We start from the raw sequence: 13,833 nt of genomic DNA, 5'->3' as shown, positions 1-13,833 counted from the left end.
ATTACTGACCTTCACTGACTGACTCACTGAGAGCTCACTCCTAGCGGCTCCCGGATGTTCATTACTGAACATTCACTGACTGACTCACTGAGAGCTCACTCCGAGCGGCACCCGGCCCCAGATCTCGATTGCTTTCTGTACGACCATTACTGAACATTCACTGACCGACTCTGTATGTAATTTCTGAATATTAAATGATTAACTCACTTAGAGCTCACTCCAAGCGGCTTCCGGCCACAGATCTCTATTGCTTTCTGTACACTTTTACTGAACATTCACTGACTGACTTACTGAGATCTCACTCCAAGTGACTCCCGGCTGTTCTTTACTGAACATTCACTGCGGGCACCAACGTGGTGTGCAACAAATATGTGATGTGTGAAATAAAGAACAGTGCAATGGCAATGAGTGACAAAAACTTTAAAACTACTATTGCTTTGTTACCTTTTAAAGTACAAAACATCAGACATTTCTAATTTTACATTGTCTAAACATATTTATCTGCGTTTACGTGTGCTGACATATAGTCAGAAATTGGGGTTAAGGAACAATAGTTTAGAGAGAATGCATGTAATATAATGGAATGATGTGTGTAGATTGTGTGTCAATATGTCATATTTATATTTCCTGTAGAATAGCAAAATCTAGGTAAAGATTTGTTACACATGTAAACATTATAAATTGAATTTGCTTTCTCAGTCAGTCTATGTTCTTTTCGATTTTTATTCTTTTTTTTCTTTTTCATTTCACTTTTTATATAGTTTTAAAATAAATAAGGAAGTTAGATTGTTTTACAAATCCCGTTAGTGCATCTGTCTATAGCTTTGTCTGTGTGTTTGTGTCTGTGTCGGACTTCTTTCTGCACTGTCATTCTTGTAGCACACATTTGGGTGCTTCATTTTAATGCTTAATATGTAAATGAATGCTTGTAAAACCCTCTGCTGGGTATGTTTTTTGTCACACTCGGGGCTACTTTGCGATGACATAATCTGATGTGAAAGGTTTACAAGGCATTGTATACGTTGAAGTATAAATGCCGCTTGGCACTTTGGAATTCTGACATATTGTGACTAAATCAAGCTGACCATTTATATTCCGAAACCGCTGCGACTACAAATGTCTGTTTCCATTGCTCTCTGGGGCATGCTGCGAGCGTTCTGCTGAACTCGTCTCCGAAGCAATCGTGGAGTTACTGCCATGTCTCTTCCCTCAAACCCCATGTGGAGTTATATCTGGGAAATCACTTTTTGCTGTGCACTAGTGATTACTTCCCATGGTTTTAATAGATTAGTGCATTTTGATTTCACAGATATGTGAAAGTTGAAATGAAGCCAGCAGTGGCCATGATGACTATGCTGTGTCTGTGAGCCCCAGGCCTGCCGTCTCCCAATATGCTGCACATCTTTCTGTACTGGAGAGGGTATGGATAATCTTTGAATGGAGTCTCTGAAGGCTTTGAAAATGATCAAACTCAGAAAGCTAAATCTCACAGGCCATGAAACATCGGTTTATTCTCTCTCTCTGTCAAGTCAAAACGGCAGATTGAAAATTCCAAGCGGATTCAGAATCCGGATCAGTGGATTATCCGAATACTAAACATCCCCTTGTTGGGGGGTTGTTTGGGGGGGTATGTAATGTACCCCCCCTCCCGATGGCATGTATAAGATGCTAATGTTGGGGAAGATTAGTGGCGAGCCTGCGTGGCAGCCTGACTGTCAGGGAAGTGGAGAGAGATTTACATGAGCAAGCTCAGGGGGCTTTGTCAAGGCAATTGTATAAAGTGATATACAGTGCAAATCGACTGGAGCGGTGTCCCTGGATAGCAGGAGCTTACAGGCTCTCTGAGCGCAGATTACTGCTTTATCTTGTCATACTAAATTAACGTGGCAGCTCACTGTTAAACAGTGGTGACCTCTTCATCTGCCCAAATTGCTGCCTGGAGGAGAGATGGTATTTAAGAATTTTCTACTCTTTCTTGTGTGCCTTTTCAGTTTTATTTATTCATATGTATGCAAATATTTGTATACTGTGTTCTCAGTGGAACATATTGAGACTGGAAGGTGCTTGCATTTCTTACATCTAGAAGTCAAAGAGTTAAACCTAAATATTTCCTTAACCCCTTACGGGCCAAGAAAATGCTAAATGTATCATGGAATAAAAAGATTTCCCATTCCAAGGGGATCGTGTTGATTTAATTTATGTGATTTTATCAGGGTGTATGGAAATATCTGATTCTCCCTCCCGTTAGTTAACAGAGGGGGTTAAGGTAGGACACAGAGATTTTAATGTCAATTTGCAAGGATTGTTGTGGGGAGAAGTTGGTCGATTTGAAAATCCCTGAATTCTATTTTGGTCAATGAGAGTTTGTTTTGTATTAATCTTTCTCTCCTTTAATTGTATTACAATTTTTATTTTTTTATTTTTTTTGTGAATATAGTATCTAGCATAAATTTAATTGCCATTTTATAAATTCACCCCTTGTGATTTTTGTGTGCCATGCCTTTCCTGTACAGCAGATTAGACATGGCGATATAAGGCATTGCAGAGGGGTGAGATCTAATTAGGTGGCTCTAATACAATGTGTCAACTAGGCCGGAATGCCAGCCACACGCCGTAATAATGTTTGAGTTATGGGTCTATTAATGCCTGGTGTGCGGAGAACTATATTAAATTATATTAAACGAAGAAATGTGAGTCCTGTGAGAGGTGTGTCACCACATATGTTTTCCTGTAATAGATCTTTATTTAACCCCTTCAGGGCCAACTACAATTTCCAAAATATCATGAAACCTGCGGTTAAGAGTCTCTTGGTAGCTGGGAAAAGCCCTTTTCTTCAATTTTAAATGTATGTTTTATCTGTGTGTGTGCATGTTTATATAGGTTTTAAGAGGACCCTCCAAGCACACCAGAAACCAGAAACCACCTTTTATTTTGGAAATATGTCTCCTATCTGACAAAGCTTGATCTCTTCTACAAAGTATTTAGTTGGTTTTGAGTTGATGGATCCGTTCTGCTTTGTGTGCTTTCTTGGAATGCGTTGGGTTAGGGCTTTTTGACATAAGCGGAGTATGATTGGACCTTTCATGGGTTATCGATATTTCAAAGAGGGTAATGAACCATGCCACAAAGCAAGCATCGTGTCAAGCTACTTTCACGTTGCATTCAGTTTACTGCAGCGGCCGCACATCCCACTTATCGGTCCACTTTTGGGATAGAGTGATTCATAGTGTGAATGTGTAGCTGAAGCATCTGCAGAAAATTAGAGATCAAATCCAATCCCTATAGAGCAGGGGTAGGCAAACTTTTAGTAGTACTGTGCCTAATGGAGATTTCGAAGTCCCTTGGCGTGCCGGTACAATTTTTTTTTAATTGAGGTGTTTTTGTTGCCGTATTCTGCCTTCATTATTTGTGGGTGCTGCAGTTTCTCTGTATTTGTGCCTATATTGTATAGAATAAGTTCATGAGTAGTTTGTGGCATTGTATATGATACCTATCAATGTAGGCTGTGCATGGGGGCTGCTTGTAAAATGATGTGTGGATGATAGGTCACATTGTGTGGTTGGTGTGTGTGCATGTGGATAGTCCGTAGTGTTGTATTTGTGGGGACTGTGTGTTTGTGTGTGGACTGTTTCTATTATTTGTATAGGTTGGAGGCTAATTTTGCAGCTCTGTTTATATCTACAAGTGTGAGTGACTTCACCTGGCTAGTCAGGTACAGGTCAAGGGCAGGAGCTGCAATAGCTGTTGTGGGTTGCTCTTCTCCAGTTGGGGGTTTCTTTCAGCAGTGCTGGGATATAGTGATCTAAGATCACTTTCTCTAAATGCTGCAATTTGTAAATTGAAGATTGGCCTTTACCATATGTAATCACCACTATGTTTGCACTAAGGACTCCTGATAAGCCGGAGCCTGTTTGGCTCTGGTAGCCTTAAGTGCCATTCAAAGGCATCCAGAGTGCCATGCATGGCATACATGCCATAGGTTGCTGACCCCTGCTTTAGAGCATTTCCAGTACCTCATCCAATAGAAAGGCAGTCCTAACCATTACCAGACTGATGTACATACACATGTGCTCGTTAACTTCCATTTACATTGAATTTCTAAAAAGACTGAACGAAAAGGAAGGAAATTCTATGTAAATTGATTTAATGGTGAAGCATAACGTCTGTAACCTAGTCCCGTCCTTTAAAATTTCTCTCTGTATGTTAGGAGGGCCTAAGTGCTCTATAGGGGATTTTTAATTATTTTTCTCTGTTTGATATCGTTTGGTCTAATGAATGGTGTGCCAGAGCCTTGGGAGTATGTCCTTTGTGGATTTAACACAATGCTTCATTTATTTCTGTACTATAAGTTTTAGAATTTGAATACTTACTAGCTAGGATTTGTCCAAGCATTTTTGTTGGAGGAATACGGTCTCTGTGATATAATTTTTAATTTAAACCGTAGTATAAAAGACATAATTAAAAGAAAACCACAGAAAACCAATGTGTGTTGTGTATTATTCTACTAAATATAATGTCATTTAAACAGATGAAGAATCAAAGACTACAAGATAGGCTGGTGTGAGATAGAGATAGGTATGAAACTGAGTGATAAAGAGACAGGCATGCAATAGAAAGAGAGTAAGAGACCTGCCTGAAATCTTGAAGGGAAAAGACAGGACTCACCCACACTCTGACCAGTCATTCAGTGATGATACGGTAAGAGTAATGGTCATAGCAAGCAACATAAAGTCCATGAACTTCTGCTGTGCCAAGGTTAACCTCACTGAATAACAATATATTGTTTATTGCATTTTATGTGTATCTGACTGTCACAGCCCCTTCAGGATCATTTATATCAGGGTTTCCCAACCCAGTCCTCAAGTACCCCCTACCAGTCCAGGATTTTGGGATTACCCTGTTTTTTTTTTTTGTTTTTTTTTAAGTTTTGATTTTAAATTCTTTATTTTTGCTATGCAGGAGTTTACAATGAAGCTTGCCATGCCACACTTCAGGAACATACATCATGGCATTTAATAAAATGCACATTTTTAAAGTTATAGTAATCAAGAGTATCAGGATGGTCAAACATATCTAACTGTTAGGCTAAAATCAAGACTCAGAGGACTTACTAGACATGTGGAGTGTAGGTAAACATGAAGATTCAGAAAGCAGGTTATAAGCTATATATAGAGGGAAATATGACCTGCAGTTTTACTATATAACATGCTCGCTAGTAACTCAAATGAGTAGACCACTGGTAACGAAACTAAACCAATTCTCCTGAGTGGAAATAGCAAGGTGTTGCCCGTAAAGTCTCACCATGCATGTCTGCAGATTAATAGCTGGTTGGTCTCTATTGTTGGTCTCTATAACCAAGCATGGTTATTTGAATCTGGTCTGAGTACATGCAGAGACCAAGTGCTTTGTATCTAGACATCTAAGGTATAGTTGGCCCTTTTGTGAGACCTAAACTTTGCTATAGTCATTAAGGTTCTTTGTATGGTATATATTTGGGGTTAGAGTAGTTTAGGGATATAGAGTGTAGTAAATGCATTCTCTGTCTTCCTTTGTGTATGGTTGTGCACGGAAATCCACAATAAACATGTCTAAAGTTATGCCCATTAATGAAGCCTGGAGAATCTCTATCCTGCCTTGTTTGTCTGCGCTCTGTTAACCTTTGCCTTGTGCTGTCACTTTAAATTAGACACGAAAACCAGGAGATCACAGTTAACATTTCAAATCAGACTAATATCAGGGACACACAGAGTATTTTCAGCTGCCGTGTGAGTAATCATTAATTTAATTTAGATTTGGAGAAGCGCAGCCAGCCTTGGTAAAATGCACAATGAGGGCAGGAAGTCAAGGATTGTAAATGGGATAATACCGTCCAAAACACCCAACAAAGTGAGCGCCCGGGTGAATGTGCTCATTCTGCAAGCAGAGAATCACGTTGGCTGCGGACTGAATGCTGGAGGGTGGAATTTACCTGCTAAGGAGGGAAATAAACGGGCACATCCAGGAGATAGTGTGTTCCAGGAGATGCTCACAGTGGTGATAAGATTCAAAAACCTCAAATAGTTAATTAGCAAAAAAAAAAGCATGTTATCTCGTTATAGTAAAGAGTCATCTATAGCTATTAATGTTTTTTTATGGGGATTCCATCCCACTTTTCTGGTGTAGAGACTGAACCCTTTCCGTGAGCATGGAGTCACAGACTGTAAAGTGTGAGGGTCCGCACCTTAGCAACACGTCATGCTGTGTATATGGCTCCTCATCATGCTGTGTATATGGCTCCTCATCTTGCTGTGTATATGGGCCCTCATCATGCTGTGTATATGGCTCCTCATCTTGCTGTGTATATGGGCCCTCATCATGCTGTGTATATGGCTCCTCATCATGCTGTGTATATGGCTCCTCATCTTGCTGTGTATATGGGCCCTCATCATGCTGTGTATATGGGCCCTCATCTTGCTGTGTATATGGGCCCTCATCATGCTGTGTATATGGCCCCTCATCATACTGTGTATATGGGCCCTCATCATGCTGTGTATATGGCTCCTCATCATGCTGTGTATATGGCTCCTCATCATGCTGTGTATATGGCCCCTCATCCTGCTGTTTATATGGGCCCTCATCATGCTGTGTATATGGGCCCTCATCATGCTGTGTATATGGGCCCCCATCATGCTGTGTATATGGGCCCCCATCATGCTGTGTATATGGCCCCTCATCCTGCTGTTTATATGGGCCCTCATCATGCTGTGTATATGGCCCCTCATCATGCTGTGTATATGGGCCCTCATCATGCTGTGTATATGGCTCCTCATCATGCTGTGTATATGGCTCCTCATCATGCTGTGTATATGGCCCCTCATCATACTGTGTATATGGGCCCTCATCATGCTGTGTATATGGGCCCTCATCATGCTGTGTATATGGCTCCTCATCATGCTGTGTATATGGGCCCTCATCATGCTGTGTATATGGGCCCTCATCATGCTGTGTATATGGGCCCTCATCTTGCTGTGTATATGGGCCCTCATCATGCTGTGTATATGGGCCCTCATCTTGCTGTGTATATGGGCCCTCATCATGCTGTTTATATGGGCCCTCATCATGCTGTGTATATGGCTCCTCATCCTGATGTGTATATGGCCCCTCATCATGCTGTGTATATGGCTCCTCATCATGCTGTGTATATGGGCCCTCATCATGCTGTGTATATGGGCCCTCATCATGCTGTGTATATGGCCCCTCATCATGCTGTGTATATGGCCCCTCATCATGCTGTGTATATGGGCCCTCATCATGCTGTGTATATGGCTCCTCATCATGCTGTGTATATGGGCCCTCATCATGCTGTGTATATGGGCCCTCATCATGCTGTGTATATGGGCCCTCATCATGCTGTGTATATGGGCCCTCATCTTGCTGTGTATATGGGCCCTCATCATGCTGTGTATATGGGCCCTCATCATGCTGTGTATATGGGCCCTCATCATGCTGTTTATATGGGCCCTCATCATGCTGTGTATATGGCTCCTCATCATGCTGTGTATATGGGCCCTCATCCTGCTGTGTATATGGCCCCTCATCATGCTGTGTATATGGGCCCTCATCTTGCTGTGTATATGGGCCCTCATCATGCTGTGTATATGGGCCCTCATCATGCTGTGTATATGGCCCCTCATCATGCTGTGTATATGGGCCCTCATCATGCTGTGTATATGGGCCCTCATCATGCTGTGTATATGGGCCCTCATCTTGCTGTGTATATGGGCCCCCATCATGCTGTGTATATGGCCCCTCATCATGCTGTTTATATGGGCCCTCATCATGCTGTGTATATGGGCCCTCATCATGCTGTGTATATGGGCCCTCATCTTGCTGTGTATATGGGCCCTCATCATGCTGTGTATATGGCCCCTCATCATGCTGTGTATATGGCTCCTCATCATGCTGTGTATATGGCCCCTCATCTTGCTGTGTATATGGCCCCTCATCTTGCTGTGTATATGGGCCCTCATCTTGCTGTGTATATGGGCCCTCATCCTGCTGTGTATATGGGCCCCCATCATGCTGTGTATATGGGCCCTCATCATGCTGTGTATATGGGCCCTCATCATGCTGTGTATATGGGCCCTCATCTAGCTGTGTATATGGGCCCTCATCATGCTGTGTATATGGCCCCTCATCATGCTGTGTATATGGCCCCTCATCATGCTGTGTATATGGGCCCTCATCTAGCTGTGTATATGGGCCCTCATCATGCTGTGTATATGGCCCCTCATCATGCTGTGTATATGGCCCCTCATCATGCTGTGTATATGGGCCCTCATCTAGCTGTGTATATGGGCCCCCATCATGCTGTGTATATGGGCCCTCATCATGCTGTGTATATGGGCCCTCATCTAGCTGTGTATATGGGCCCTCATCAAGCTGTGTATATGGCCCCTCATCATGCTGTGTATATGGGCCCTCATCATGCTGTGTATATGGCCCCTCATCATGCTGTGTATATGGGCCCCCATCATGCTGTGTATATGGGCCCTCATCATGCTGTGTATATGGGCCCTCATCATGCTGTGTATATGGGCCCCCATCATGCTGTGTATATGGGCCCTCATCATGCTGTGTATATGGGCCCTCATCATGCTGTGTATATGGGCCCCCATCATGCTGTGTATATGGCCCCTCATCATGCTGTGTATATGGGCCCTCATCATGCTGTGTATATGGCCCCTCATCATGCTGTGTATATGGGCCCCCATCATGCTGTGTATATGGGCCCTCATCATGCTGTGTATATGGCCCCTCATCATGCTGTGTATATGGGCCCCCATCATGCTGTGTATATGGGCCCTCATCATGCTGTGTATATGGGCCCTCATCATGCTGTGTATATGGGCCCTCATCATGCTGTGTATATGGGCCCTCATCATGCTGTGTATATGGGCCCTCATCATGCTGTGTATATGGGCCCTCATCTTGCTGTGTATATGGGCCCCCATCATGCTGTGTATATGGCCCCTCATCATGCTGTGTATATGGGCCCTCATCATGCTGTGTATATGGGCCCTCATCTTGCTGTGTATATGGGCCCTCATCATGCTGTGTATATGGCCCCTCATCATGCTGTGTATATGGGCCCTCACCATGCTGTGTATATGGGCCCTCACCATGCTGTGTATATGGCTCCTCATCATGCTGTGTATATGGGCCCTCATCATGCTGTGTATATGGGCCCTCATCATGCTGTGTATATGGGCCCTGTGTATTCTCAGAAATTGTTCATGTATTTGTCATTTGCAAATTAGGAATTTGTTTAACTGTGCAATGCGTGACATTCATTCCCTACTTCAGGCAGCCCCATTCTATGTACAGCACTTTTATATATTTATTTTTTATGATTTTTTTGCGATTTCAAAAAATAAAGCTTTTGCTCTTGTTTGCATTTAATTTCAGAAGATTATCCCACACACTGTACAAATTATATGTATACAGACCTGATGTATTATACGCTATTCTGTTCAAAGTAGCGATCGTGTATAATGCAGCCTGGTGAGCTAACGATTACCTGCAGCCTACAGGTCCTTGATCACGGGCTAATGATTTCCACAAGAACCCTTCATATTGTTACTTTGAGCTTATGCCTCCATAAATATGAGGTGTTCTGGATAAGGCAAGGTCCCTCATGCAAGTTAACCCCTACATTACATTATAAAAACATCACAAAAAAGAAAAATGTTTTAATTCCTTTTAATGGGTACAAGAGTATCTTAACGTTTGTGTGACTTTTAACCCCTCAGTTGTGCATTGAGGGGTTAAACATATTATTATATCATTTAAGATATAGCTTGAGAGCAGTGACTGAATGTATGGATTTTTTTGGGGGGGGGGGGAGAATGTTGAAGGACAGTGTGCCTAAGGTGTGAGAGCTGGGGGTTCACTGAGTGATGCTGTGTGTCGTAACTATCACTACTGCATGCATACTGTATCAGGTTTGGGAGTCGTTTATGTAAGTATTGTGCTCTTTTAGTTCTGATAAAAAGGCCTTTATACCAGATGAAGATGCAGTGGACAAACGAGAATAGACCACACTGCCTAAGGCATGCATTCATTAAGAGTGGCACTGCAGAAATTACCTACACACGTGGATCATTGCACTCAGCCTCCAACATGTCAGAATACCCCAATACGGCATTTCAGAATGTTTGTAAACAATAGGCACCAAGATACTTCCAGGTGGCAGAACGCGAGTGGCTTCCACTGACCTGAAGAGAAAACTGTCCATGAAAGACAACTCACTTTACCACAAGGAAACAAGGACATTAACAAAACTCTGTTATAATGACAGCACTATGTGTGTCTGAGGACAATGTGTCATCAAGTGTGTCTTTACAATCCTGCGCCCAGTGCTGGGAAGGAGGATGAGTACGACCCTGCTTAGCAGCTCCTGGATTACCAGTGCCACACTCTCTGTGATTTGAGCAGATTATTGGGGGGCAAGTGCTCTTCAGGTATCTCCGTTTTCAGGTCCTCAGGCTCAGAAGCTCTGTGAGGCAGTGGGTAATGAGGATGCTCAATAAGTTATCTGTATATTCGTATTATAAGCCTAGCATATAAATTTTTTTTCGTTTTAATAACAAAACAAGTCCCAACTACTAGGGATGTCAAACTGGAGTGAAAGGATCAAGACAGAAAGAAATTGCATGTTGTGTATTAATGTAGAGAGTGTATAGAACATCTATTATTGTTGTGACGTTGTGGTGAGGGAGTAAATGTGCTTGCTGCCTGTGAATGATATGGTTGATTTTGATTTGTTTATAGATTTGTACCAATTTCACAAATCTTCCTTGTGATCTGTCCAAGGGCTCCGTAAGGCATCTATGTTCATACTGTAATTTGCTGCACGAGATACAGGATTAAATGCAGACACATCTGCATGTTGCTCTGTAATACACATCGAAGTTAGTCTCTTGGAAACTGATTTGAAACCCCCTTATATACGTCCGTTTATAATTGTGGAACTGAATACTGTTCACACACTGTTATTTGGGCGATCTTTTATAGAGTGCTCAAATTTGACGTGTTTTTATATTTTTAGTTTTTAGGTAATATATTTTTAGTTTTTAGATCACACACATAGGACTCTCTACTACGTACAGCATTCATTTTATGATTGGGTTTTAATTGTACAATGTTATCAGACACTTTCATTTTGTGTATTTATTTATTTATTTTCCAGAAATTGCCTTCTTTTATAAGTTAAACCTACTCCTCAATTTATGAATGGAGCCCTAAATTTATGCCCCAAACCCTCCATTTATACCACGAGCCCTCCATTCATACCTCCAGGCCCTCCATTCATACCCCGAGCACTCCATTCACACCCTCCATGTATGCCTAAAGCACTCCATTCATGCATTGTTTTTTTCTCATGCAGGAAATTGATGGCAATAAGGTGATGTCTTCATTTGCGCCACACAACACAGCTACCTCACCTTTAAAGGCTGAAGATGGTGTGCGCCAGACTGCAGAATTTTTGGCAAACTCTGGCATAGGAACCCCTGAAAGACGTAAGGGTAGCTTGGCGGATGTGGTAGACACACTGAAGCAGAGGAAAATGGAAGAGCTTATCAAAAGTGAACCAGAAGGTAAGACAAAATGTGGGATTTAAACTGATTGTTAATCTCAGTTTTGCAAGTTTTAGAAAAAAACTGGTTATTTTCATTTTGTGCACCCAGTTGGATATGAATGGGTAAAGTTTTTTTTTGTTTGTTTTTTTGGTCCCTCTCCTCCCCCTTGGCTGAAATTCTGTATATTCTGTTACCAGCAGTAAGACCTGTTGCAATACTGTGAGTATTGTTTTGTGTTTTGAGATATTGCATTGTATTCGGAACAAAAGACAAACTTTCCTGCTTCTATTCCTGTTTGCTTTGTTTATGAATACATGTATGATTTGTGGTTTATCAGAGGCATGGACTGACTTGCTTTATTTAATCTTAATCAATGATTGGCCCAGGGTTGGGTTGTCTGTCAACATATCCCTGGTTTAAACCAGCACTGGATATACGACAAACCTGTATATATATATATTTACACTGCCATTTTAGGAGGGCCAGTCAGTTAACAATTGGTGCATACTGCCCTCTTCTTGGCATTATTTTGCAAAGTCTTTGGGCTTCAAATTACACAGGATTGCCACATTGACAATTACATTAGTATATTTCTATAGACTGAAATGTGGAGACCCCTCTTTAACCCCTTAAGGACACAACTTCTGAAATAAAAGGGAATCACGACTGAATATTTCCATCATGTGTCCTTAAGGGGTTAATGTATTATAAACTATGAAAAGGTCCTTGCCCCTGAATGTTTTATTACCAGTCCCAAGGATCTGCAAGTTATGCAGATTCATCTACAGAGACTGGCAAATGTATCAACCAATCCCGGTGTCCTCTCGGCATTTTCTCTGGTAGTGAATGTTACATCCCGTGCTGCAAGTTAATAGCAACATGCAGGCAGCATGTGTTAAGTTACCAAGTAAAATCCTTTAATTTCCTTAAACTTTGTAGCTATTTAATACACAAAAAAGGTCCCTCTTAGGGAGCTTTGAGACACTGTACTAGTTACAGATCTTGGATGGGTTAGTGAGAGACGATGCTACCCTGTGCGGACACTAAGTGGGGTTCAATCGATTAAAGCCACTTGGGCCATAACCATAGAAATAAGAGAGACCAAGGAGCAAAAGGGAATATATTTGCAAAAAAGCTAGAAATTGTTGTTGAAATGTAGAGAGTGTTCAATGTTTGGCAATGATACCAAGCGCCCCCTGTTTAGTTTCTTTCATTACTAATGCCTGCCTCAGCCTATAATCTGTGCCCGTATGAATAAGTGAACGCTGTAAGTGGTGAGGTTGTTTCCGTGATAGAAAAACGCACAAACGCCTGCAACGTGCGAGGATACAGATTTAAGTAAGAGATTGCACATGTTCCAGAGACCCCATTAGCAAAGGTTAGAGGCAGACGTTAAAATGGATTCTGCGTCCGCACATTATCTCCGCTTTTGCAAAAATGTACAAACAAAAGATCTGTGATTCTTTGAAAATAAGAGCGAGAAGAAAAAGCCGTCCAATGTAGGACATTCTCTTTTTTTTATTTTATTTTTTTTTTATTTCTCTTTTTTCCTTTTTCCTACCTATTGTTCTATTGTCTTGCAAAGGCCATTAAAATGAACAGCGGGTTGTGATGAAAATTTCATTAAGCCTTTGTTAAGTCATTATGAGAGAACCATATTCATGGCTCCGCTTCTCCTTCTCACAAAGAAAGAAAAATTTATGTAGGAAATGCTGCTTTTTTTTGTCTTCGTACAAACCGTGAAGGAAAGTTAAAAGTAAGAAAGAATGATAAATGATGTGAAAAGGGGTCGTGGGGGTGAAGCATGCTCTGGTTTATAGTCGGACATTAAAAGGGGTCCTTCTCTATAATGCCCTCTGTTTTTCTTAACAATCAGGCTCCCCCATCCTCGTTTTCTTCAAACCAAATCATCATTTATATTCAGATGTCCTGATATGCTCAGATTGTTTGTTTGTGTTTGACGCGGTTAATACCCCCGAGCAGTTTATTGTTTTGTACATATCATGCCCTGGCCTGTTTCAGTCTCCATCTTTTTCAGAGTGTATGTTCATGATATACTCTGCAATCTTCCTTATCCAGCAGTTCATGCTGCCTATTTCACAGTCTGCTGAGCGCTAACCACCTGGAATCTAATTACCAACAAACTGACAAGAACAGGGTAATAACTGAGATATATACCGGTGTATATATATATATAAATTCACCCATTCTG

General features: G+C 41.6%; 1 protein-coding gene across 1 annotated transcript in view; it reads left to right on the top strand.

The window, feature by feature from the left end:
• SOX5 (SRY-box transcription factor 5) overlaps positions 1-13,833 on the top strand; it is a 264,806-nt gene that overhangs the window by 48,829 nt on the left and 202,144 nt on the right. Inside the window, exon 3 of the mRNA XM_063446673.1 lies at positions 11,429-11,639. Coding sequence (XP_063302743.1) covers positions 11,429-11,639 — 211 coding nt within the window. The remainder of the gene's footprint in view (positions 1-11,428; positions 11,640-13,833) is intronic.

This window comes from Pelobates fuscus, chromosome 3, assembly GCF_036172605.1.
Source record: "Pelobates fuscus isolate aPelFus1 chromosome 3, aPelFus1.pri, whole genome shotgun sequence".
Classification (NCBI taxonomy): Eukaryota; Metazoa; Chordata; class Amphibia; order Anura; family Pelobatidae; genus Pelobates; species Pelobates fuscus.
The sequence above is the reverse complement of the archived record's forward strand: the minus strand, read 5'-3'. Positions and strand labels throughout refer to the sequence as shown.